Here is a 26681-nt window from a genome sequence, read left to right as displayed (position 1 = left end):
TCCCCCCAGCATCCCACTCCCCAAGAAAACCCCAGAGGACTGATTACAGACTTCTGAAGACCAACACTCTTGCAAGACTCGGTCCCTTAGAACTCGAGCTTACTCTGGTCACAGCTTTTACCTAAAACATGAGCAATAACAGGGAAGTGTTTTAATTTCATACCTCAAGTGTAAGAATACTTGTTTAAGTAAAGGGAACAAAATAGGAAATTATAAGAAAAAAATTACTTGTACATTGCATCTTCTGTCCCAAAACATGTCAAAACTGTTACAAACTAACATCCTAAATGACAAGACTAAAAGATGTGAAAGATGTGAAACGTAGTCTTTCGTGTGATTGTAACCTGTGGAGTACAACTTTTAAGTACCATTGAAGAATTTTGTCTTAATATACATTTACTACATGAAGCTAAATTCATTACACAAGAACCATATTTTCCTATTAATATAGGTCCAAATAAAGTAACAAAGAATAAACTCACTCCAAAACATACCCAGCTCATTTTTTCCAGACAAATATGACTGTTTTCTGTGCCAAAATTCAGTAACAGATGCTGAAATAATTCTGAGCCTGAATTACTGTTGGAGGAAAAAAAACACAACCAAAAAACACTAATCAGGCCTCTCTCTCCTTACTACACAACACAATCTTACACAAAGACAACTGAGAATAAAAGGCTATTAACTTTGCAAGAGAAATCACTAAACATCAGTCAAAGGAAGTCCAGGATAAACCTAAAAAGACAAGCTAAAACATCCTACCTGGTGTAAGATCACCAATTGCTAAATAAATAACTTTATACTTCAAAAGCATAAGACAAATCAGTTCTTGCTTTACTTACCAGTTGATACACAAGCTAAGGTTCTTCTGCTCTCACAACACTTACATCCCAAGCAACAAGACACATGCCTGTCAGTTCTCTACTCTTTACTGATGATGCCGCTTGTCGTTTTAAAGGAAGGTTTTATCTCAACTGCCAGAAATTAGCTATTTTAAACAAGATTTTTAAAATAAGACATGTTAAAATAAATAGCATTTATTCTGTAGTCATGGAAAAACAAACAACTGTTCCAAGCTGTTTAAACCTTCAAAATCAGGTCCCTATAGCCTAAGCCTCAGAGGCAGTTTGACTCGCAAAAAGTTTGCAAGAAAGTGCCTACAGGTTCTTTAAGACATTAGCTTTTAGGAACAACTCGCTTAGGAGGTTTGTTATCAAACCCATCAAGTTAAAGTGCAGTTTTGTAAAGTTCTACCATAGCCCCTTTAGCTGGAAAATGGCATATGCAAAAGCAATGAGAATTTGTGAGGCATTGAGAGGAATATGAAAGAAACCCAACCAAAAGCGATACGTTTTTTGTGGACTGTTATCCCTTTAAACAATACTTAAATGCTGTTTAAATAAACTCAACTTTGTGCTGCTACTGGGAGTTCAATTCTCAAAGAGCAGCTGCTGTGGACAAGCGTGGCTATGGTTACAAAAAAGAACACGAAAGTTAATGCAAAAAGTCATCTCAAAAAAGTTTATTAGCATGAATAAAAACATGAAGAATGACAGTAAGAGATAAAGTAACTTAGCATGGAAGAATATCCATTTCAACAGTTTATAATCAACAAGGTTTGAACTGAATGGATAACTTTATTGCCAGATTTCAGTTGATTTCTTTAACAACAATTCACATTGTATCAGTTTCCTCATTATCAGGACTATTGCTTTAGTTTGGATCTGATCCCTGTTGCAGGTAAGTGTAAAAAAAGTATCCCCCATTGCTGCTGGATTGTAGAATGCATTGTTGGTTTAAGAGCTGGTTAAAAAAAAAGATTCTCAACTGAAGAATCTGTTTAATAAAACAAAACCCTTTTTTTTCCTAAATACTACAAAGAAATACATTAGTATTTTGGCCTTTAAAATTCTTACATGGTATTTATTTAGCACAGCAATACCCCAAATTCCCTCCCTTTACATAACCGTAAATCAAAACTCTCTTTCAGAGGCTGCTTCTTGGGACCGATTCTGGAGATTTACTTCATATACACTTACACTGGCTTCAGGACAAAGACAGCATCATCTAGTACATAGTAGTCATTATACATATCACCTTCACATAGGTATGGCAGTCTGGTGAAAGCCTCTATGGCAAAACCAGCTTTACTGAAAACTTCTGGCAGGCTATTAACCTGTTCTTCCCAAGTATGCCCTTTGATTTCCAAAACTTCTGAGGGTTTTTCCCACTTGCCACCTACTGAGAAAATAAAAGAGTATTGTTTCAGTTATAAAACAGACTTTTTTTTTCCAGAAATTATATTACACATTATATTCCATTCCACTCCAAATATGAGGTTGACAAGCCATTTGTAGAATTGTTGATAGATCAGGTTTTTTTTCTCCCAAGTTCCTCCCCCAGCCCCCCCTCCCCAAGAGTTCAGAAGAGGCTCCTTCTTAAGGTTATCTTTGGCTACGTTTTTAACTAGCAGCTCCAAAACTGGCTGAAAAGTAACTTCCTTTATTGAGGCTGGTGTTCAGCAGACATGGACGGACAGACAATTTAATATAGATATTTTCCAGCATTATCATTTTTTTCTTTATGCCTACTGTCTGGCTAAAGATGGCTTCAGGTAGTTACAGTAAATAGAGACAGCAAGTTGAAAATTATCATTTGCTGTTACTTTTCTAGGAAACCACCACATTAGTTAGATAAGGGATGACTACAGAATCTGTTGCTGTCATGGCCACTTACTAGCTGATGCAGTAAAAACAGTCTAAGGCCAGATAAAATTACAAAGCTGAATATATGCATTATGTTGGGAAACATGTTATTTGTAATATCCAAAAAAGTAACCTGGCACAACTTGCAAGTTTAAAAGTAAGAAGCGTTCACTCACTTTCAAAGTAATGTCATCCACAAACCACAGAAATGTTTTCTGGTTTGGTCTGTACCTTTAACAAGTTTGCCAAATACAACAGTAAAAGCCCTTCTCAACAGGAAGCTCTAAATCGCGTGGTACAGAGCATTCTGCAACTCCAAAAATTTCATAAGTTCCTCTTCCTTCAAGCAGAATCATTTCCAGACAGATACAAGAAATGGCATCTTTCAACAACTTCCAGAAAATTCTAATGCTGGCATTTAACTGGATTCTGTACAGTGCTGGTAAGACATTAAGCTTCTTGTATTTTCTCATCTAATAGAAATTACAGGATTGAAAATGTTGTGGTTATGATCTGCAACATAGCTGTAAGTATAGTAAAAAGTTTTGCTGCGAATTGAGCTAATTTTTGCTGTCTTCATGCAACTTCCAAACGAAATGACTTAGTAAATGCTTTTTATTCCATAATTCTGAAATGTAATCTATGATTTCTGGGTGAAACCCTATGGCACTCTCCTGTAAAGAGTGCCCCAGCAGCAACAGCATGGTTTCAGTGCAGCTGTGCTTGTTTGGTAGGAAGGTTTAGGAAGTCCAGCAGACAATATCTGTATGAACTGAAGCTACGGTGTTCTGCTCTGCAAGGTCAACCATAGCACAAGTTAACTGGAAAGGAGAAGGTGATCAATTGCAAGAGCACAACCTACTGTCTTTCACAGTTACGCTACTAGAGCCTTCAGGTTGCTGTAGCTGCTATGGAATGGCTCTGACGTTCATCCGATGGAGAAAGAATTTAACTTTATTCCCGCAGAAGTCACAGACACTGAATCTGCTTGGATTTGGTCCATAAAATATTTGGTGAGAAAAACCACGAAGGGACAGCATTGACTGTCTGCAGTAGACAGGCTTATCAATTGTGTATCAGCAACAGATTAAGACAGATTTCAGTTTATTTTTATTCTAACTTTTTACTTTCTAGAAAGGACGAAAGGATGCTAGTAAGCTACTACCTTCATTTTCACTGCATAATCCTCATTCAATTGTTTAAATAACTAAGCTATGTGCATAAAACTAGACACATCAAAAGTATCTAAATTATAGATTTCAGTAAGGACTTTAAAACATATAACTCTCCCAGACAAGTCATATTAAACATTTCAGTTCCTTAATTAGAATTCTCTTCCCTGATTGAACTTCCTGTTTTCTCTACACAAATTTTTAAATGTCAGAACTAACAAGCAATATTGTTATCCTTAGAAACCCAGAGTCAGTATGTACCACGAAGTGAAGGCATATGCAGGAACTATTATGAATTCTAATCAATGTTATGAAATTGCTAAGTTTTAAATGTCTCCATTTACGACTCTTCCACCACCTGCAATCAGGCTGTCTCACTTTACTCCCAAATCAGGAAGAGTAGAGGAGAAACAAACCTTTGGGGAGACATACCGTTGAACATCTAGATTTACATCACCCACCTTGTCTATCCATCCTTAAAAAAAAAAATCAAAGTTTGAAAAACATTTTTTCCCCTTTCCACCTACCTTTTCTAGCATGAACCATAAGCAGCTTATTTTCTTTCTAGATTATGCCTTGCTTATCTAACTAGCCCTCATTGTTTATTCTCAACAGGTGCAGCAGATAAATGCCAAGTCACTGTAAGACAACCCAGATATCAGAAAGCTGAATATTCCACCCAAACAGTGTCCCTACCGTGTGATTTCTCTGCCCCTGAATGCTCCCCGTCCAAGCTTCAAGTTCTATGGTTTCGTTTTTTCACTAACAAGCATGAGGATTTGTGCACTCCTACATGCACAAATAATCAGAAGTTCAAAGTACAAATATCAGACAATAGCACTTCACTTCAGATCAATGATCTGACTGTAAATGACAGTGCTGTTTATTTTTGTGGAATAGCATTTTCAGATTCAAGTTCACCCCATTCTAAGCAAACAGGAGGTGGAACCATTCTAACAAAAAGAGGTCAGTTGTTTATTCATCCTTAATGAATCATCATAAAAGAAAATTCTTTCCCAAATACTCTATTATACTCTCAAAAATGGCATTTAAGACTGAAATACCAACAAAGCAATTAGGAGTAGTATGAGTTTCTTAAACTGTTAATTGTAAAACTATGGAGGGATTCTACGAATAACCATCTTAATGCCATTTGCTGGTTAGACTGCTCTTGTCATTACTTTAGAATTCTAGAACAGAAAGAAATGTTGTGCTCTGTACTATCTATAAAGGGTGTAGAGTATTGTTATAGACCTTAATGGCTGTCAGAAAGGAAGTATCATCAGAAAATGAGAAGCAAAGAAACAGTCATTTAGTAGAAATACATTCAACAGAGTGCAGGGTTTCAGAACTGGAGATTCACTGTGCCAACTTGAGCAAACTGTTTTAGTTCTCTACTTCTGTAGTGTTTGCCTTCTAACTAAAATATAATGAGGCTACATTAATTACATTTCAGTTTCACATGGCTAAAATAGAAAAAAAAATAGGGAAAACAATCCAGCTGTATTAATTCATTCTCCCTGTCTAACTGTATTCCTGAACAAAAGCCTGTAATTCCATAAACAAAAATAAGAAGTCTTCATTGCCCTGACAAACATTCAGAGAAACAGAAGTGATCTTGCTAGGGAATTCAGACTGAAGTTAAATCAAAAAGTATTGATGCGTATGAAGTTTTTTTTAATTCCTCAACGGAAGGGGGCTGAAATTCAGAGTCTTTAGAAAATTACATGAATCAGAATTGTCCATTATTCTAATACTTACTCTTACTTAATGACCAGAGAGGCATAGCACTGAAGAATTTAACTGCATGATTGTCATCTCAACCTTACTGCTTCTATACTGCACTGCTGTATTCACAATCCTTATAGTCTACAAGGTAGGTTCAAACTGATTTTGTTCATTATTTAACTTTAAGCAATCTTAGCATCTCTGTAAAGAGAATAAAAGAGAGTCCTAGTTCCATAACTTCTACAGTTAAGTCGTAAAGAGATGCTTGGTTGAAGTTCATATGGTGCACGCACCTGCAGACACATACCTGTACTCTAAATAGCAACCACATTTTAAGTAACTTGTCTAAAATAACAGTATTATAAAACTAAAATTATACCAAGTGTATTAATCAGCAGCTTGGATACTGGATCTGTCAAGGCACACTCAAAAAGCAAAGTTATAAATTACCATTGCAGTCATAAACTTCGTGGATTAGCTTCCATTAAAAGTAAAATAATTTAATGTCAAAATATTTATAAGATGCAAAGTTACTGCAATCTGACTTTGCTTGTATAATGAAACTGTATTCATATACTGTACATGTACAGAAGATAGACAGTGGTAAAAGATTTAGAAGTATCAGAGACTTGGAGAAATTTTATGGATATAGGAAACAAACAATAGAATGCACGCAGTTAAAATTATATAAATACCAGATTTTTATTTTTTTCTAGAACAAAATTGTATTTAGTTAAAAACAAACACCCCAAGCTGCAACTGGAATCTTTAAATAACTACTTTGACATGAGAATAAGGACTTGCAGTCCTGTGTGGTATGACACGGTAAATGGCTCTTTGCTGCAGTGATAGCTGTCTAAATATAAAGACAAGACACTCATTTTTGATGTTGTTTTGTTTTCTTTAAGCTACCCGAAGTCATATAGTAGAAAGAATTAATCATGCCTTTTTTCAGGAGAAAACCTGGTATTTACGATGTAAATTGGTTTATTTTTGACAACTAGGTAGCTTCAGGCAAGTTCTATTGTACTCAAAGCAAAGATATGGATATGCGCAACATCTACTACCAGAAGATGAAAAAGGCCTTAAATGCCTGATTTTTTTTTCCAATGGTATAAGCTGACCTAGTATCTACTTATCTACAGACTCTTTTCCACTGTAACAGGGCAAGACTAAACTATTCTGCTACTTTAGCTGTTGCTATATCATGTTGTTTCAAACTTTTTTTCCCTTCCTCCTTCTAGTTAAAACCAAAGCTGCTAAGTAAAAGTGGAAATGAAGACCAGAGGACAGAGAACTGCGTACGTTATCACTTTGCTGTATCTGTAATTCAGAACCTTCTTTTTTTTTTTTTTTTTAAAGTATATATCTGATACCAATTTTGTGATTAATTGATGACTCAGTTAAAGGGACACATACAGCTGTTAAGGCTTCGGTTCAGATTTGTACAGAGCTGGTTAATGATTTTACATTTACCTCATGTTTAACTAATCAGTTAATTTGTAACTATCTGGATACAGGATAAAGTCAAATCTACCTAAGGATCATCCTTTACACGCAGTTTCCTTTAGGTTTTGCTTGCAAGAAAATTTTGTTTGAACTCTTTTTTAGAATAACTCTTCAATATTGATTTTTTTTTTTTATTATTATTTGTTCAAATGGGGCATTCAGGTAAACCCCTAGTTTAAAAGTCTATTTAGACCATTTATTGCCATAATTCCTTAAATTAAAGAAAAATATCCATAGTATTTAAATATCTATTAAAGAAGGTATATACGTTAAGAGATGTAATATTAATGCAACTTAAACCCTTCTGACTGACTAACTATATGGTCCTAAAGCATTATTCAGTAAATTTCCCACAGACATACATAAGCAAAAAAAAAAAAAAAAAAAAAAAAAAAAAAAAAAAAAGATCAGAATTACAAAAAGATTCTAAAAAAGATGCTTCTCCCAACCTCAAACGTAATACTAAGCTAACATATTTTACATAATTTGCAGAAAATCACTAGCGGACGAAAAATTTTTCAAGCAATTGCCCAAGAACTTCAAAAGCAGAGGTACGCTGAGCACTCCCGACAGCCTGTAAGTTTCTACTGGTATGGGTTAAAAAATGGGGGAAGAGAGGAACTCACAGTTTTTAAGAATTTACCGTTTGTTTCCTCTGGAACTAGATTTTTTTTTCTTATTTAAAGTTGATAAAGGTCTTAAAAAAAAAAGTATTCTGCACAATAGTCAAAGATTCTACATGATCAAGAATAGATCACGACAGTTTACAGGAACTTTTTTCCTGGGACAGATACACATCTTCACATTATGCAGAAACACACTCACGTGATCTGTAATATAAGAGCACAGATGATGATATTCCCGTATATGTAGTGTCTGCAAGTTCAGAAAAAGAAAGCTTCTATTTTCTAAGCTATCCAACATTTCTTAGTTCCAATAAGGCTAGAACCAGGACCAGTATGTTGTCTGGGAATAAAAATTCTTTTCCTCCCAGATGGACACAAAGTTTCATGTCATGAAAGGCCTACAGTACCAGCACTCAAGTTAGGCATCCTTTCTAGGGAAAAATAAAATATAAAGCAAGACGGTTTTGTATCAGAGATGCTCACGATGCCAATACGTTATATGCTCTTACATATATATATACACAATCAAATGAATGTATATACACACTGTACTTTTCATATATGTTAAAAAATGTGTGTATGTACACTTCACAAAGCCCCTTTAAGTTTGTATTTGGCCAAGAAGAGGTTTCAGCATGTTGTTCTGGACTGTTTGATAAAACACAAACCTATTAGAGCTCATTCATGAAAATATTTCAATTGTAGTTCCTCTCGTTCCCGTAGTCCAGAAGAGTACGATGACAGAAGCATAACAAAACATTTTCAGCAAACTCTACAACATTCTTACAGTTACTTCCCCACACACACAAACTTCTGTAGCTAAGTATTCAACACACTGGATAAAACCACACAGCTTATTTCATCGTTGCAACCTTAGGCCAGTAAATCTTCAGTAACTATTTGACAGGAATTTTGCATATGCCAGGTAAGTTACAGAAAATTTTAGAAATCATGTGTATGTGCAAGCAGTGAAAACAGCTTCAAAATCATCCTTCAGAAAAAAAAAATCTGTTTCTCTAGAGAAACATTAAAAATTCTTTCACATTCTAAGCTTATGCTGCACTATTTCAGAGATGTGATGAGAAAGAAAAAGAAACAGAATACAAAGTCAAACACTCCTCCTCTAAACATTTTTAGTTTATTCACCTCTGTACTGCCAACTGATTTCCTCTATAATTATCCCTTTAAAGGCTTCAAGTCCCTGCTGACCTGGTCCTTGGTTTAAGTGCCAGATAAAAACATAGTGAAAATAAGAGGTATTGTTTTACTGCCTCTGTGCTCTTTGAAGATTAGGAGAAGCCAAAAAGAAAGGAAACATGTTTGGAATCCTGCAGGTGCCACACAGACAAATGGAATTAGATAAGTAGGGAGGGAAGGAGTATATTGAAACTATAAAGAGACGGAATTTGCCTCAAAAAAGTATTGCCTTTAAAAATGATAACAACAAACATTTGCATCAATGAGTAAACATTTCCACATTTCTTTTTCCCCCTAGGATCATCTGGACGATGACACTGTGTACCAGAACAGATGAGTATGTGCTGCATTTCCAATTTGTTGGACATTTTTAGTGTAACCAAAGAGGCAGATGAAGAAGTTAAGCTTCTTCACAGACTTACTGTGCTTTAAAAAGAAAGGAGAAAACCTTACAGGACAGTATTCTTCACAGCGTTTTCTACAGAGACAATGTTCAATGCACTTGATGTTGATGACCTATGTTACACATTATTTCCCATTCAGCATGAATTTACATGTATTTCTTGTATGCAAATTAAAACAGTTGTGTAAGATGTACATTAATCAACACCATTAGAAAATAAACTTGGTGAAATTCTGTTTTCAGTCATGTTAGTTATAATGGATATATTGATCAAGACTTATGGAGTCTTACAGCAGCTTAAACAGCAAAGCATACATATTCTATGGATAGGCAAGAAGAAAAAAAGATTATATAAATGCATGTACTCTCATTGTAATGCTCATTTGGGTTGGGAACCTCATCCTAGCCTACTGAGGAAAGCAAAGTGGTGGTCATGAAAAGGTTACTCCTGCAACATTAAAATTCAACTGCTAGACAGAAAACCCCTTTCTTCCAATCCTACCATCCAAAGTCAGGGTTACTTGTAGCACCAACTTCTGCTTTTGTGTGCCTGATCAAAATGGATACAGGCACAAAACCAGAAGTACACTGAGAAGTTATTACCTAGCCAATCTACAAATCAGCACTTTCAGAAGAGACCTGTTGGTATCAGGCATTCTCCCTGCTAAGGAACAGTTAAATCTTTTGTCATCCTTTAAATAAAGCAAGGCTTTGTTTAGCAACTGAAGCCACATTTTGCATTTCAGTGACATGAGAACTGAAAAAATCAGGCAAAGTAAGGGTCCATCTAGTACTGTTTCCAGCTCAATTTACTACTAAATACTTCAGGATGATGAAAAATGCACCTTCCTCTTCTTATACATGTTATTCAATCATAGAAACATTAATATGCTCAAAAAGAAAATGTCACAATCCAGACTGATTATCTAATATTGCCTTCATATACATACACACGCACAGACACACACTGTCTATATTAGGAAATATAAAATATTTTATAATCACCTAGGGGGTGCCCATAACATGTTTTATTATGATACCACATGATTTGTATGGCTTGACAAATTTAGAAATGCACAGGAAGTGCATTTACTTGTTGTTCTATACAGTGAAAACAAAGCTCCTCTGGAGAGCTTAATTTGTGATTAGGCTACTTTGGACTCTAGGTGTCACTGTAATTCCAGGAACACAGAAACAAATTATACCTCCTACTCCACCTTGCTTTGTTCTCTTAGAGCAGGCTTTATACTGATCACACTGAGGGTTTCTACAATTACCTTCCCACTAAATTAGATGTTTTGATTTAAATTTATCTTTAGGTCTCCAGTTCTAAAAACTGATCTATACACCGATCAAACACCTTACCTTCCTAATTCCTTCTCCATTTATTGCCCTCTCTAAAATTCAGAAGTTTCACCAGGCAGGTCCAGACTTTTTAATTAGCTGATATAAGGAGTTATAAGACAGTCTGGCAGCTCACTATTTCTTTAGAGTATAACTGAAAAGATCTTAAGCAGGAAAGCTTTAGTGGAATGACACTAACTTGTGCATGTGGTAACTCGCACTGTCTAGAGATGTTTATATGGGCCCATATCCACATCAGTAGTAAACAGACAAACTGAGTATGTTTGAAGTTACAGTAGATATTTACTAACTGGAACAGCCTCAACTGATACAAGCATACTAAAGCTACTGTCATACCCTACAGATCAGAAAAAAAAAAAAAAGAAAAAAAGAAAAAAAGAACATCACTGCGCTAGCTGAGACTTACAAAAAGCAAAGGAAACAAAGCTGTCTTAAAGAAAGTGACTAATCGTTTACAGGTCGCCAGCACAAACTAGAGTCTGACTTTGGTTTACAAGACATCTTAGTCATTCCTACTTGTTGGAAGATGAAATCTGTTTTGAGTTCAACAATCAAAGGACAGGTTTCTATTCCGCCGGGATTTTTAAATTTAATATCCTATTCTTTTCCCAGTATGACATAGGCAGTTAGCGACAGATACAAATGGACCTGGAATAGTTTTTTCTTCCTTAATTTCCCCACCTCCTGTTGAGCAAGGAAGTAGCATGTGGCCTATCACATGGTTACCGAACAACACGTCGAAAAGTAGATGCTGTGTGCAACAGTGATTGCAAAACACCATGATACACAGCTTTGAAGTCACACAAATTAAACAGACACCCAGATCACTTCTCAATTTTTGCTTCTAACATGCTGATGAAAGTCAAGCAAGACATGGCTGTTATATGGAATTTTAAAGAAAGGAAATCAAATTGTTCCACATTACAGCAATAGGATGTTGTAACCAAATGTGCTTGGAAATACCATACAGGTGCTTAAGTCAACCCTCCATCTCATTTAAGACATACTACTTTTTAGAATAGCTACAAAATTATATGCTCAAATACTGTATTTTAAGGAATTCTTCAACTGACACCATTCATTTCTACACTTAAAGCTCTTTTTGTGGTGTCCTCCCTCCCTGCCCCCCCCCCCAAAAAAAATACTATTTGCATATAAAAAGAGAAAAATAGTTTCATTTTGATTGCATTTACAATTTCCAGAATATTAAGGTTATTAGTTTTGTATTTTCTGTGCACATGTGCCTTTCCATTGACAAGTCAAGGAGAGGCAGCATCCAAAGAATGACTGATGAACACCAGCCTTCTACAACTCAAATCACCTTTAGGGTGCCTCATCCTGAACCCCCACAATCACAGGCATCTAAAAAAGTTTTTAATCTCTTTTGAGGTTTAGTCATAAGGAAAGATTCATTTGAAAAGTCTCTCATGTATTTCTTTAAAATGCAACTACAGGAAATAGATGAATTTTAGCACTTAATTTGACTTTTTTTTTCCCAGTTACTAATAAAATAATAATAATGGTTGGTATTAGTATTAGTAAGGGTCTATATTTTATTCTGCGATCTCATATTGGACAGTGAACATTATCATCCTATGAATTTTTAGGTGTAGTTCATCTGGAACACTTGAAACAGTTTGAGCTAAGCTGCTCCATTCCGTATTACAGACAGTTCTGATGGATTTGTTCAATGGTCGCTAAAGACAACTGGGGTTACCTATATGAAGGCAGCAGAGGGCCCTAATCAGAGATCAGTTTTCCCATGTTGCTCCAACACAGCTCAAATGTGGCAACCTGCAGAACAGGATATGTAACTTCAATATCTGAGCTTTCTGTTGGTGCCAACAATGTATGGTGGGGAATTAAGAAAACATCTTACCTCGTGTGGCCTATTTACCTATGATTTCATACTTCTGAACATGCACCCTAGAAGCTATTTGTAAGATACATTTACATACGTCAATTATTTACGAAAACATTTAATTCAGGATGCTACAACCTACAAAAGCTTTCTTTACTTGTGTGAATAGCTATTAATCTGTGTACTTACCATTTTCCACATATGGGTGAAATGGCAGAACCAATGCTAGAATGACTCTGCCTCTAGTTGGCTCCAGTACACTCCTAATATCTTTTAATACAGTCAGTGGCTGATCACAACGATCCAGCAAATTCAAACAGCTGATAACATCATACTGAAATCCTGTGTTCTGCCATTCATTTATACCAAGCACCCTACAAACAGAGAGAAAGATACAGAGCTGAGTTTTGAGACCCACCGAGGATAAAAATTCCCTACAGATGTGTTCATAGTGCAAGTAAGGTCAGCCAACTAGGTAATGAGGAAAAGCAGACATGGTTTTTCTAGTCTTCTGCAAAAGAAAAACTAATCAATAGGCATGGTTACATATAAAGGTGTGGATGAATATTGCCTTACAAACTTCAGGCAGTAAGGGTAAAAAAAAAAAAAAAAAAAAAGCAAAAAAGCCAAGGTATTATAAAAGTGTGATGTTCTAGAGTAAAAGTGAATATACAGCAAGGAAAAACGAAGCTGAAATGTATTAATGGCTTGCAGCATTTTATCCACTCTGACCTTTTTGTGTGCAAACCCAGTTGCTGGGTTTTCCATTCAAGGACGCGTTAAGAAAAGACATCCACAACTCCTTCATTCTTTGGGTTCCAGTCTAGGGAGACAGTACCCCATATACTAGCCATTACTCAACAAGACTGAAAGAACCTCCAGGAGCTGTGACCAGTGCACAAAGTTCTGAAAGTGTTGAGGTTTTTGTTACTAAATATTCTTCAGTCTTAAAAGCAGTAGCTAAGCATAACTAGAATAAAAGATTCTTTACACAGTAATCCATGAGCACTCCTTTCCTAGTCATTAGAGATACCTGAATAATCTGCGTCTATTATCAGGATTCAACTTGCTTTCTTTGCAGTCGCTTTCCTTCCTCTTGCAATTTTGTACTGTTCATTCATCAGTATCTGAATTTTGTCTTCCTAACTGTCTTGATTAAAGCAATTTAAGCAAACTATGAAGAAAGACTTCAACACAGTTGTTGCCGATTCTGCCTTAACTGGTAACAAGGAACAAAAGCATAGCAAAAGTCCTGATAACAAGGAATATCAGATGTGTTCACTCTCCCTGTTTTGTACAGGTCAGTTCTTTCCATAATGATCAAACATAAGAATTGACTGAAAACACTGAACATTCATAAAATATACAAAGATGATTTTGCTGTAATCTCTGAAATACACGATGTAGGAAATATTCAGTACAATACCTGTATTTCTTCTTCTGAAGCTGCCATATCATAGTTTCAGACAACTCTGTGGCATAGATTTCTTCAAAGTGAGGACTCATGACTTTAGTAACTTCTCCATCCCCAGCCCCTAAATCAAGAAGTCTGTGGGATTTCCATTCTGGATTTATTTTAAGCAGTCTTTGAAATTGTTCTGGGGAAAACACAAACATCGAGCCCCTTCCCAGCAGCCTGAAAGGTAAAGATGAGAAATGTCCAATTTCATACAAACTTTAACAAGGACAATGAAGTAATTTAGAATGCGCTTTGGCAGCAATCAGTCACACAAAACAGACAAGGTCAATGCTCAGATAAATTTTAAATCCAGTTCAACTTGCCTTCCACTTGTCAGAGATCCACCACATAGCTACATGCAGTTATAGTGGCTAAGACTTCAAGAGGAATTGGTCAGGAAAGGAAGGGATTGTGGAGTGCAGCGCAAGATGATCACACACACAAAAAAAGCAGAGAGGGGGGAGAGAAAGACAGAAAGAGAAAGGCCAAGCTTTATTTGTCACATTTGCAGATTTGAATCTCTCCCACTTACCTTAAAAAAAAAAAAAAAAAAAAAAAAAAAAAAAAGGAGAGAGCAGAGGAAATAAAATGGCTGCAGACAGAAGTATGCACAATAAATGAGGAATGGGATGTGGAACTAGGAGGGAAGCCAGGGAAGAGATTTAAAGAAAGAATGGGGGTAACATTGCTGGAGTGGCAAAAGAGATGACTTTTTAATTGTATGTTACAATGGCTTTTGCTGCTATCTGCAGGTCCTTCTGCATTTAACACGAGAGCTGTCGAATAAAAAAATAGACAACTCATTAAGGAATTGGGTAGAGGTGACAGTTGGATTCTTTATGGATCAAGTTAATGACATACCCGCCTGTAACTGTTTGAAGACTACACAGTGACAGATTTCAGCTGTCATAGCAGAAGATGAAAGTTAGCAGAACAAGAAGAGGAAGAAAGAACTGGTCAGTGACAGACTAGAGGTAGATAAAAAAAAAATAAAATCATTTAAACCAATGTTGGATAGCAGGTTAAATTTAAAAAATACAATCTACAGATTTCTTTTATGACCAAGGGGGAAAAAAGGTAAACAGAAAAAGCATGAAAGAATAAAAAATCTGAAAAAATAAGAGGCCTAAGAAAGATCAACTATTAAAAACAAAACCAGCAACTACAAAAAAATATTCGAAGTTATATAGAAGAATCTAATGCAAGATGTTAAATATATATAAAAAATAAACAGAATACAGCCAATTTAAGTACAACCCCTTTGCAGCACACTTGTGTCAGACCACACTGTCTAATTGGCTCATGGCTATTATGCCTAACAGCACTACGAGGTGTAACTCAAAGTGCTGGAGAGCCTTTGAAAAAGAAAAAAAAAAAAAAAAAAAAAAAAAAAAACAGGAAGAGAAAGGAAGAAAAGGAGACCAAAGAAACCTTTATATAAAGCTACAAGCAACTAAAAACACCACAGGAAAGCTCACTAAGACATCTGGTTAGAAAATAGAAAGATTATTTTCCTAGCCTTAGCAGCCAGCCACTATCCTCAAATCAGACTGCATCTAAGTATGCAGCAGGTGCAGAGGTGGGGATGGTGGAGAAGTGAGGTAAATGTAACAAAAGGCATTATTCATAGAGTTAAAACTGGTAAACATATGTCTGAATGACCAAAAGAGAAGTAACCAGAAAAGGCAATGACTTCTTGGGAAAACATACAAGATCACTTCTGAACAGCTGAACTCCCCTGCAGCCAATGGCAGATGAGACCAATGAGTAACAGTAGGAGAATCATGTTTTATAACTTCTCTATTCCCACCTTATTGATGTTTCATCAAACATGCCACATCAGAAGCTACCTGTTCAAGTACAGCTTACACACAAACTGGGGGGAAATTTAGTTTTAAAGAATAAGAGAAAGGAGAGAACTCCATTCCACATCAATGTTATAAGACACAACACTCAGCAACTTCTGTACTGTGTAGCAGTCTGCCTAGTTTTGCAGCACATATGGACTCAAACTTTAGGTGTAATACTGAACTGACTGGACACAGCCACCTTCTACAAGGACAATCACAACAGCACATGCTATAGATATGGCAGTAGATAAAGAAAAGAGCAAGGAGGAAGAAAAACAGGGAAGAAGGAAACATCTAACACGAAGAGAATATTCTCAAATTCTTTCTGAGTATTCTCTGGAATAAGACAAGTAATGGTTATAAAATACATATAGAATCCTCTGACTGTTATTAATTGCAAAAACACCCTCTGCCCTGCTCATACTGTAAATGTGGAAATGGCGTTAATTAAGAAGGTTTAAGGGAAGAGCAAAACAGGGCTTTGCAGATCTATTAGACTGGCAAAGTGAAAACTGTAGACATTTAACAAAACCGGCAGATCAAGGAATAGGGATGAACACCTGAAAAAAATTCAAAACATATTTAGCTTACCCAAGATTGACTTTTCACTTACCCATTGATAGATGTTCTAGACATAAAAAGGCTAAAAATTGAGGACACAAAAGAGTGATAGAGCTGGATAAACAGCCAGCCTGATTTTTCAATGCTGTTGTTTAGGAAGATCTGTGTTCCTTGGTCAAGGTAACTCTGGACAAAAATAGGCTGAAGGGATTCAGACAACTGCTCTGTGTTGCAGACATACCACTAGAGAAAGAAACAAAGTATTATTAAAATGTTCAGCAGCAATTTAAAAATAGAAGTGGTTAAAAAGAAACAAAACACACAGAAAACTCATATCAATTTCTGTAAATATCAAAATTTAGTTTTCCCTACAGATTTTTAAACCAGCTTCAGGATTAATTTAACTTAGATTGGAACTATAATCAGTTGAGGACAGATTACTCACTAGAAGTAACACTTATATTTTGTCTTACACAATACCCTGTACTTTGAAGAATTTTACAAAGCAACTACCCTAGAAAGCAAACACAAGTCCTCTAGGGAACACCACGAAATGGGTAAAATAGTATGAATTTGGATAACCTTGTTTTATGTCTTCAAACTCATTCTGAACCTGTCACATCCCCTGAAAAGAAATCAGGAAGTACATTTGCAATATTTTTTCCAGGAAAAATAGCTAGATAGAAAATCCAATCTATACTTTAAACAGCTTTTCTGTCACCCAACAAGCAGGTCCACAAGTCTTTCAAAACAATTTTGTCTAAGGAGCTTTCTCCCATCAACTCTACTAAAAAAGTAATCAGGTTCACATATTGAAGAAGTCATTAGTATCAGCTGAAGGACAGTTCTATACTTTTAGATTTGTAGAATATGAAGCCCAAGTTAAAATGGGTTCATGGCTCCTTTCACCTCATGCTACTTGGCAATAACCACTCCTATACAAACTACACCAAATCTGAGATGCCAGCTACTATCTAGCTCATTCTGAAGAAAAGGATGCTTCTTGCTATCAAATCTAGCTGGTAAAGTAATAAACAATGTCCTAATAGTCCATGTGTAAGGCACATCTAAACTTTAACATCTGGCTTACATTATTTTAAATGCACGGGACTCGTGCAGAACAAAACAGACCTATAAAAATTCTGAAGTTTAGAACCCTCATGCCCACCTTACGCACTTCCACCTCTAATGCTGCAGCTTTCCAGAATGCCAGCATGGAGTATAAAATTTAAAAGGTTGCTCATTGCTACATTGCAATGCCAAGCTAAAAACCCATTCACTCAATATGCTGAAGTTACAAAAAAGTTTTAAACATAATTTTAATTAAGAACATTGCTATTATTTTACATTCTCTTATACTCATGCAGAGTTATTGACAGCCCTTCTTACATAATTTCTAATGCCATTCTATATTCTAATATCAACAATTATTGCCTATAGCTAATATTTACTACCATCCCCTTAGATCTTGCAATGATGTTCCCAATCTGGCTGCAAGTGTTCATGGTGCAGATAGAGTCACAAGCATCTTAGAAAGGCATGGAGAGTTTCAACAGAATCTCATCAAAATGCATGCAGGACAGCTAATGGTCAGCTGGGGCAAGTGTGCAAAATTAAGTGCCTAAAATCATCTCTACAATCATACTACACAAAATACGCTTATGTCCTGTTCCCTTCACATTTGTTGCACCTTGTTGGGAGGGAACAGTCAGTTAATGCATGTTTATAGTGCTCAGCAGCACAATGGGACTTCCAGTCACTGCTGTAGCATGAATAATAACGGCACAGGTTTCTCAGCCCAGTATCCTGCTGTGTCCCAATACCAGTGCCAGCAAGCGGAGGGGAGCAGGCAGCTGCAAGAAGGCCATTACATACTGGATTCATTAACAGGGGCTCCATCAAACAGTACCAAAGTAGGAAGGTGTTTCAAGACCCTTCAGCAGAGGAACAAACACACACCTTTTTAGGTCTAGTTTGAAAACCACTTTCACACTGGCCAAGTTTGTTGCAGAATCAGGCCCTCAGCAGTACTTTCAAGCACGCTTGTAGGTAGCACAAGTGTTCATTTCCTCCAAAACCCAGAGTTTGAGCAACCCTGCACCACACGATGGAGCCTGGCACTGAGACCCTCAAGACTGCTGATTTACCAGTTTGGGTCTTTTCTCACTGTGGCACAGTGCTAGTTGAATGAACCAGCATGGACCAGCAAGTCTCGAAAAGGATCCTTAGCAAACTGTTAAAAAGCACTAAAGCAGCAGCCAGAATACTTTGCCCATCCATCTCTAGAAACCAGTTTCAAGAGCTGGCAGAAGTGAACCATCCACAGAGCTGAGGAGCAGGCAGGGATGGGTGTCAGCTGCAGCAGTGATTTGGGAGGCTGCTGCCTAGCTACAGCAGGCACTTGTGGAGTGCCTCCTTGCGTTGCCATTTTCAATAGAGAAGAAAATGTATCTAAATATCAGAGCTGCAGTAAACATGGACTTTGACCCATACGCAATACCGCTACACATCTGCCATCCTCAAGCTCATAAACCTTGGTTCTGCACTGAACTCTGTTACCTGCAGTCTCACCAAGGAAACCAGCTGCTCTACAATTCCTGTCCTTAAAACTTCCAAACTGTAATATATGTTGACATAAACAGGGGCATAACAGTGACAACTGTGAGAAGAGAAGCTTATTTCCAGAAATCAGTCATTGTTTGAAGCCCTCCTCTAATTTCTTCTTTATGGTTAAGTCTGCCATTAAGCTTATTGGCTAAAACATGTGCAACTATCTATGTAACACCAGAAAATATTAGAAATGACAGAAACTGTATGGAAAAAAACACACTGGATAAAAACAATCCAATTTCCAAATAACAGAAGTGGTGAAAAACAGTTTTATTCTGGAACTAATTCCTCAAAACAGAGATTGCTTTTGTTTTTCCCCACATCCAATATACGAAGAGCTCCTTTCATGACACGAGTTTCGTGACAGAAAGTTCATCAATCTGACATAGTGCAACAGTAGAGAAGCTACAGGACTAAGAAATCTGAAGAGAAATCTAAGGATATATAATAAAAAATATTGACAACTCTCGTTGTCAATAAAAAAAGTAACTAACTTATGCAAAACTAACAACATTAGTAAAACTGCAGAGTGCAAGTACCCAGGGCCTCCTCATATAATCCTTACTTATGAGTAATCTCACAAGCTGTAAGTCTCACTAAACTTACTAAAGGATCAATACATTAGAATTAAAATCCAGATCCAGTAAATTACAAGTGTAGACTACACTGCAGACAATTTACCTGTGAATGACAGTCATCTCCATAGCAATATTTTGATTTACTTGTCTTTCTAGTGCAGTCTTTAACAACAGAAAAGATCTGCAAATTTCATTTGTTCAGCAGAAACATGTTTTCTTCTGTAAATCTAAATTCCATTTCTGTCATTCTACATATGTAGTGAATGATCCAAATGCAGACCATATTCATTAAACCCCAGTAATACGGTCGCTTGGTAGCAAAATTGTCAGTCAGCATCCAACCAGAGCACTAAAAAAAAAAAACACTTCAGAAGTGGAGAACTTCTCCTCAACTCGGAGAACTTCAACGTATACTTCTATTTTTTTCCTTTGTACAACATTTTTATTAGCTTTCCTAAGCTCCTGCCAGGTTTTCAGCAGCACAGATCAGAACATAGGCAGTCGTATCCCCAAGGCACTGCCCAGCACCTAACAGCTCCACAGAGCACTGCCCCACGTCCCTACGCTGCCCAAGTACAGCACCAACCTCTCGGTGCAGTTGTATCACGCTGCAAACCCGTTTCTAGCCTACCACCTCCTACCATCCCAAGGCCTCTGTGAGCTCAGCAGCTTCCCAGCTGCTCCCTTTTTGCGACCGGTTCAGGTTATTTTCCTCCAGACACACCGGCATTAACCAACCACCCCCGTGCTCATGGTGCCACCCAGGCAGCACCACCTGCAGACCTCGCCCAAGCGCCGTTACCCCCAGAGCACAGCGGGACGAGGAGCAGAGCGGAGGTTTCAGCCCCCGGGGGCAGCCTGACCCCAGCCTGACGCGGTACCGCTCTCGGGACACCGGGCCGGCCTCCCAGCCCCGCCGTGGCCGGCACCGAGCGGCAGCCCGGCCTGCCTCCCCCCGCCTCCCCGGCGCTTCAGGCCGACCCCAACTTTCTCGCCGGGAGGCCCCGGCCGTCGCCTCTCTTTGTCTGGCCCAGGCGGGCGCTGCCCGGCCCGGGGCCCCCTCAGGACGCCCTCAAACCGAGGGAATCGCGGCTGTCCCGGCCGTGGGGAGGGAGGGGGAAAGGGAAGGGGAAGGGAAGGGGGCTGCCTCAGGGGCCGTACCTGGTGGCTCTCCCTGGCGCCCGGGGCGGGCTGCCCGTGGCTGCCCATCACGTTGGCGTACAGAGACCTGGATAAAGGGCTCCTCAGGTACCTGGCAGGGCCAGACCACATCCTCCTCCTCAGCGCCCACAGGAACAGGGTGTAGCAGCACAGCCAGGCCAGCCACAGTCTCATGGAGGGGGCAGGGCCGAGGAGTCACCCCCTCCCGCTGCTGCCGCCGCCTCCCCTCCGCATGGCAGCGGCGGCGGCAGCCCGCGGCCCGCCGAGCTCGGCTCCCCGCTGAGGGCGGAACGCGCGGCGCGGGGGCGGCGGGGGCCGGCCGGGACGCTTTGGCTGCGACACGCCGGGGCCCGGCGCGGCCCCGCTCCCTCCCTCGCCCCGGCCAATGTCGGGCCGGGCGGGGCCGTGACGCGCTGCGGGCCGGGCCCCGCCTCCCCCGGTACCGGCACCGCCCCCGCCGCGCACGTGCCTGGTCCCGCCCCACCCCGCCCTGGCACCCCGGGCTGCGCGTGCGCAGAGCGCGAGGTGCGCCTGAGGGGCGGAGGCGGGAAGGGGCTGAGGGGACGGGGCAGCGCCCCCCCCGCCGGGCTGTCCTCCCGCCTTTAGGGCCCCTGGCCCCTCTCCTCCACAGGTGTGCGCAGTCACAGGGCAGAACACAAGGCACAGCTCCTCTTTCACACTCCAAGCTGTCATTTTCAGCTACAGCGTTTCATCAGAGTTCAAATGACAAAATAGTGGGGCTTCTTGGAAACCGCCTGCGCCCCATGTTCCTCTATGGAGGTGTCTTTTGGGGAATAACAAGGGGCTCGGTAACAACCTGGCAAGCGTGAGCTTTTCCAGGGAGGCTTCAATAATGACTGAAAACACTGCTGAAGGCCTGCCTGACCACATGCTGCTGTGGTTGTTCACATTGATGTTAATGCAGGACCCTTCTGGAATTAGTACCTTTCCTTACCCTGAACAAAGTTCAGAGTTTTGGGGATTAATTCACCAAATTCAGAAATTCTTGGCTGCTACAACAGTAAATACTTAAAAATGGATGTGGTACTTCACCTCAACTTGCATTGGGTTTCCACTCTTCAGGTTTTTCCTCTAGACAGACCCTTAAGGTCACTAGCTTGGAGGGGGTGAGATTCCTGAAAAACACAAAATGCAGGCATCTTAAGATAAATAGGGTCTTTACAGAATTTGCCTTTCAAAACTTCTGTCTGCAGATGAAAGAGTACAGCTGTTTGAAAAGGAAGATTTGGTTTTAAGTCCTCAAACATTGCATTTCTCTTGTAAATAACTATTTCAGAATGGCTGAGACTAAACCTTACTGATAACGTAGAATTTCTGGAACATGTTTTAAGAGTTTTTTACAAAGCTTACACTCTTGGGTCTGTGGCAGGGAAGCATGGGTCACTAAACAGAAGGTTCTTAGGTCTACAATCCAGTTATTTTCCTGAAGCTGTAGGGTGTGCATACAGAGGACAAAGACATTATGCAGGCAGGAGAACAAGAACTTGAGACTCGTGCACGCTGCTATGTCTGTGTCTGGGAATGCACTGGGTATAGTGGAGGCTAGCAGATCAGTAAGTGTCCTGAATGCAATACTCTACAGAGGAAGGATAGGCTGGAAAAACAATCCTTACTAAAGCATTTTAATCTGAGGTAGGTCAGTCTGCAGAAAAACCTTGTGGCTTTTCACACAGGAGCATGTGCGCTTGCTAGGACAATAGCCTTAGTTCTTCTGGGTTTGGGTTAGGTATTATACCACTATAATCATTTATGTTCTAACAAAAATGTTTATTTGTGGTAATAGAAAGCAAGGAATACCATATGCAATTGGCACTGAAAGCTAATCTAGACAAAACCCATCTCATTAGTCAAAATTCCAGCTAAGTTATAAGGGCTACTACTATCTCTAGTCTCTCATAAAATGTTTATTAACAACCACAAAACAGTTGATATTTTTCCTTTTGATCCAATTTGAAAGGCTGGAGTCTAGCACCTTCATTTCCTGGTAAGAGTGATACTGGAAGCCAAACTACCAAGGCACCCTAGGTTCTACCTGAAAGATCTTCTGATCAAGCACTACTCAAATCCAACCTTGCTTATCCTGAGAAATCAACAAAACCAGAGCAACAACAAAATTTCGCCAGAGGATTTTTTTTGTTCAGTTCATTTTCACTGATGTTTAACCTCCTTGAGGAATGTTCTTGACATGAGTGCTTTAGACAGTTCTCCCTGGGAAGATTTTCTTTCTCCAGTAGTTAGATGGGCTAAGGCGCTTTTCAGTCTATTTATTTGGTTTGGGATCAGGACTCTGCTTTATATGTACATTCTTGTTTGTAAAGACAGATTAGCTTATTTTTCCCTTCAGGAATAAAACAACTTTATAATCAAAATCCAAAATGACAAAAGCTACATTTTCTGCTTTTTAAACAGACATCTGTTTGCAATGTGTAAACTAATAAATACAATTGCTTCAGGTTAATTACATGTTCTTCACAAGGAAATATATTTTATCATGTGAAATATAGGCAATGAATTGCATACTGAATAAGAAATACATTAGCTTTCATCTTTGCATTGTTAGTGTCCAACCTAGGTATGTTTTAATAAAGCATTTCAAAGTTCCTATCCAGCGTTACATTTGTCATTAATATTTTGCCGCAGTATTTGTATACTAAACATATTTTTTTTCTGGACAGGCCATAAAGTATGCACTATTCATGCACATTTAGGTAATAATTTTAATATATTGTTATTTACACATACCCTGGTGGAATTGTACCCTATATCAATTGCTGGGCATTCACAGAAAACTATTTGTTATATAAGTGCATGCATGCATATATCGTTCAAAGAAATTAGCATGCTTGGGGAGGATTTCTGAAAGAAAGAAAAAAAAAAAACACATAAAAAACTACTTTTCTACTTTCTCCTCAACAGGAGAAAGGTAGTATTTCTTCTTTCTCTTGGTGGAAAATTTATATTATCTATTTAATAATTAGTGCCCAGAAGGTCTAAAACATACTCAAAGGTTTTGAATACCGACCTAGAAAGGAGTATTTTTAAGACAGTCTGCATTTGCTTTGTGGTGATCACAAGGAGCCTTGTCTTCTGGAACAGGCCACACAGCTACAGGACCGGCTGCACAGCCTCATGTATTCTAGGACTGTAATTTTCCCAATTAAGCACAGCAGTTTAACAACTTTTCCTTTTATTACTATTAGTAGTAAGAAATCAACTACTAGAAAGAGGGTGTAAGATAAACAAATACAGATACCTGCTCTAAAATCCTTTCTCCCAAAAGTAACCTAGGAATCCAGTTCCTTCACACATTCCTCTTGGTATGTTTGGGTCCTTCCAGCTCTTTACGATTGGACACAACTGGACTCCACCAGTCTTGGTTGTATGTTCCTTTACAAAACCAGCTTGAATTCTTTTGATGGCATGTATTACTGAGCTTTTTCCTGAGCTGGTGTAATACTGTAAAAAAGAACTCCTAAGTGTTTGTGGAGATGAAACATATCTTAACTGTTCCTTTCCCTTCCTGCTCGTCTTTCCTGACAGCAACCGTTAAGCTACACAACGGTATTCAAATGTAAACATCCTACTAGCCATGTCAACAGAGTGTATTCATGAATTACTGAGCAGTTCCAAAATCAGCACAGCAGGAGACTGAGAAGGTCATTTAGTACAAAATGAGGACAGAGGCAGGCCTGTAACCACCACAAAGTATAAATCTAATTTTTGCCTACTTAAATACTCATCGTCATTTATTCCATCTGTTTTCAGTTTATCACTAACCACATATTATATTACTACTATATAAAATTATACTAAATTTCTTACTATTAGATAATATTGTTTTAAAACTGGTAAACACTTATCTATTGATTTTCACTAAATAAAAATCATTCAGTGTATTAAGGTCCAAATTCTCAGAATTTATACAGAAGTTCTATGTAGTAATGGGATTCTCATTCCCTGAAGTTATCAAAACATTTCCTATTTTACATTAGACACACTTAAATCTTCCTTATCAGTTATGAGGCTATTTTAGACATTCTTAAATTATCAAGAGTAAATTGTGGCATTTTTCCAGCAGTGGGATTTCAAGCTCACATACTATGAGCTAATAAGGAGAGAAAGCAGGCAAACCAGCTGTTACAAGACACTGAACTTTTGAATTTGATCATCCTTTACTTGAGTCACAGCCAAAACCAATCATGTAGGTTTAGCAAAGGATAACAAAGTTTAATGAATGTCAGAGAAATGGAGAACAAGCAATGTCAATCATAAAATACTGTCAACCTCCTGTCACTACTTTTTGTGGTTAGACTACCACCTGAATTTAAGCCAGTTTTCCAGTTCTCTTTTAGATTGACTGCTAGTATGATGAAAGATGCTTTCTTTTTCCTGCCCTTATATCAAGAGAAATAGGACAGATGAGAGAATACAAAATTCTAGTAATTTGAAGAATGATTAACATTTTCCTATTCAATTATTTGTATTGTGCTTCTAGGGTTTGTTTTCTCAACTGGGTTGAGAAACTCAACACAATTAATACCTCATATTTTAAGGTAATCTCACTTTGAAATCTTTGACTATTTACTTCTCCTATCTTAATTCTAAATATACTGAAGTTTAGCAGCTATTCAAGGTGTGCCTTCAGTCGTATCATCCCTTAATCCTTTTTATTTCAGTAATTTAATATACTAGCTTTATCAAAAAAAACTTCCAAGAAAAAAATGAAAAAATTAAACAAAGAAAGAAAGAAAAAAATCTGGCCATTTCAAAGAATTCTTAGTATGATTTTGACACTTATTAATTTTCTTAATTAGTTTGACATCTTATTAGTTTTCCTGTCAGGTAGCACCATGATTTCCCAGTTGTTAACTACTCACTGTAACTAATAATGCTGTATTAGAAGAAATTAATAAACACAGTCATCTTAGAAACACTATTTATGCAACAACATATTCACCTGTCAGAAAATGTGTATTTTATGAGATTGGATGAGCATATGAAAATTAGAAAATATGTAAACTGTAAAGAAAAATAAAACTATTGTACGTTATTTATTCCCATTTAAAAAGGAATAATCAGGGAGAAAACAGTTTCATATACTGAATTAAGTATCACATTAACCTAAATTCCTTCAGATTTTTCTCCTTCATCCTTTTAGACAGAAAATTCATACATAGAACACAGCACATCTTTTAAAAATCAGAATTTAAACACACAGTCCATATCTGTTCTGGTATTTTTGCAAGTATTCTGTTTGGATATGTAAATACAACTGACAATTGTATATGAGCATAATGCTATTAGCATGTACTAAGCGAATAAATAACGGTATTTCTGACAGTACAGATAAAAACAGGTAACAAAACTTCATCACGTTTCCTCCTTCTTACATTTTAACATAAACCTTCACATTCATATCAAAGGGTTCACTTGGATTTCTAAATATTTAAAAGATGGTATTACACTTTTTCACTCATTGCTTTGAAAACACTTTGTAAAAGCAAGGAAACAGTTTTGTTCTGTTCACTACTCTGTGAATGTAAAAACTGAGGCATAAAATATTATTTTTTCAAGACTAGTATTTCAGATCTCAAACCTTCTCATTAAACGAGGCTATTGCCCAACAAGAAGCACAGTAAATTCTTACACTCCTTTTGTTTCCAAGATTCCTATCACGATAAATGAGCTGATTTAACACCTTAAAATCTTGATACATGCAATTCATCTTCTTGTACTCTCAAGTCACTGGCGCTCTGTAAGAAAGGTGATTCTAAAATTATGTTTGACCAAGGAAAACAGAATGAAAATGAGGCGGGATTAGATTATACTTAAACTATCTATCCTTATACAATTTGAAAAACATTGTTGCCCACAC

The 26681-nt window shown here is 37.9% G+C and overlaps 2 protein-coding genes across 6 annotated transcripts; one reads left to right on the top strand and one right to left on the bottom strand.

The window, feature by feature from the left end:
- Positions 1-1513: 1513 nt before the first annotated feature.
- METTL9 (methyltransferase 9, His-X-His N1(pi)-histidine) lies at positions 1514-21172 on the bottom strand. 4 transcript variants are annotated; one of them, XR_014318550.1, is made up of 6 exons: positions 20786-21170; positions 16489-16679; positions 13993-14202; positions 12756-12940; positions 12423-12499; positions 2103-2241 (listed from the first exon to the last, which is right to left on the bottom strand). XR_014318550.1 is itself a non-coding variant. In XM_082772785.1 (5 exons), exons 1-5 carry the CDS (start codon positions 20957-20959, stop codon positions 2036-2038), a joined length of 963 nt encoding a protein of 320 aa, XP_082628911.1. In that variant the 5' UTR covers positions 20960-21172; the 3' UTR covers positions 1514-2035. The 4 variants fall into 4 exon arrangements, 2 of the variants coding, with proteins under 2 accessions (XP_082628911.1, XP_082628910.1); XR_014318551.1 differs by having other exon boundaries at positions 2128-2238; XM_082772785.1 differs by lacking the exon at positions 12423-12499 and having other exon boundaries at positions 1514-2238; positions 20786-21172.
- IGSF6 (immunoglobulin superfamily member 6) lies at positions 2941-9576 on the top strand. Of its 2 annotated transcripts, none has more exons than XM_082772394.1 (6): positions 2941-3147; positions 4493-4843; positions 5656-5753; positions 6850-6906; positions 7607-7665; positions 9236-9576. In XM_082772394.1, the coding sequence occupies exons 1-6, from the start codon at positions 3081-3083 to the stop codon at positions 9309-9311; spliced, it is 708 nt and encodes a 235-aa protein (XP_082628520.1). In that variant the 5' UTR covers positions 2941-3080; the 3' UTR covers positions 9312-9576. The 2 variants fall into 2 exon arrangements, with proteins under 2 accessions (XP_082628520.1, XP_082628521.1); XM_082772395.1 differs by having other exon boundaries at positions 2943-3147; positions 7607-7690.
- Positions 21173-26681: the final 5509 nt, after the last annotated feature.

The sequence above is a fragment of the Aythya marila genome, assembly GCF_965140915.1.
Source record: "Aythya marila genome assembly, chromosome: 15".
NCBI classification, from domain to species: Eukaryota; Metazoa; Chordata; class Aves; order Anseriformes; family Anatidae; genus Aythya; species Aythya marila.
This window is presented reverse-complemented; position numbering and strand designations above follow the sequence as displayed.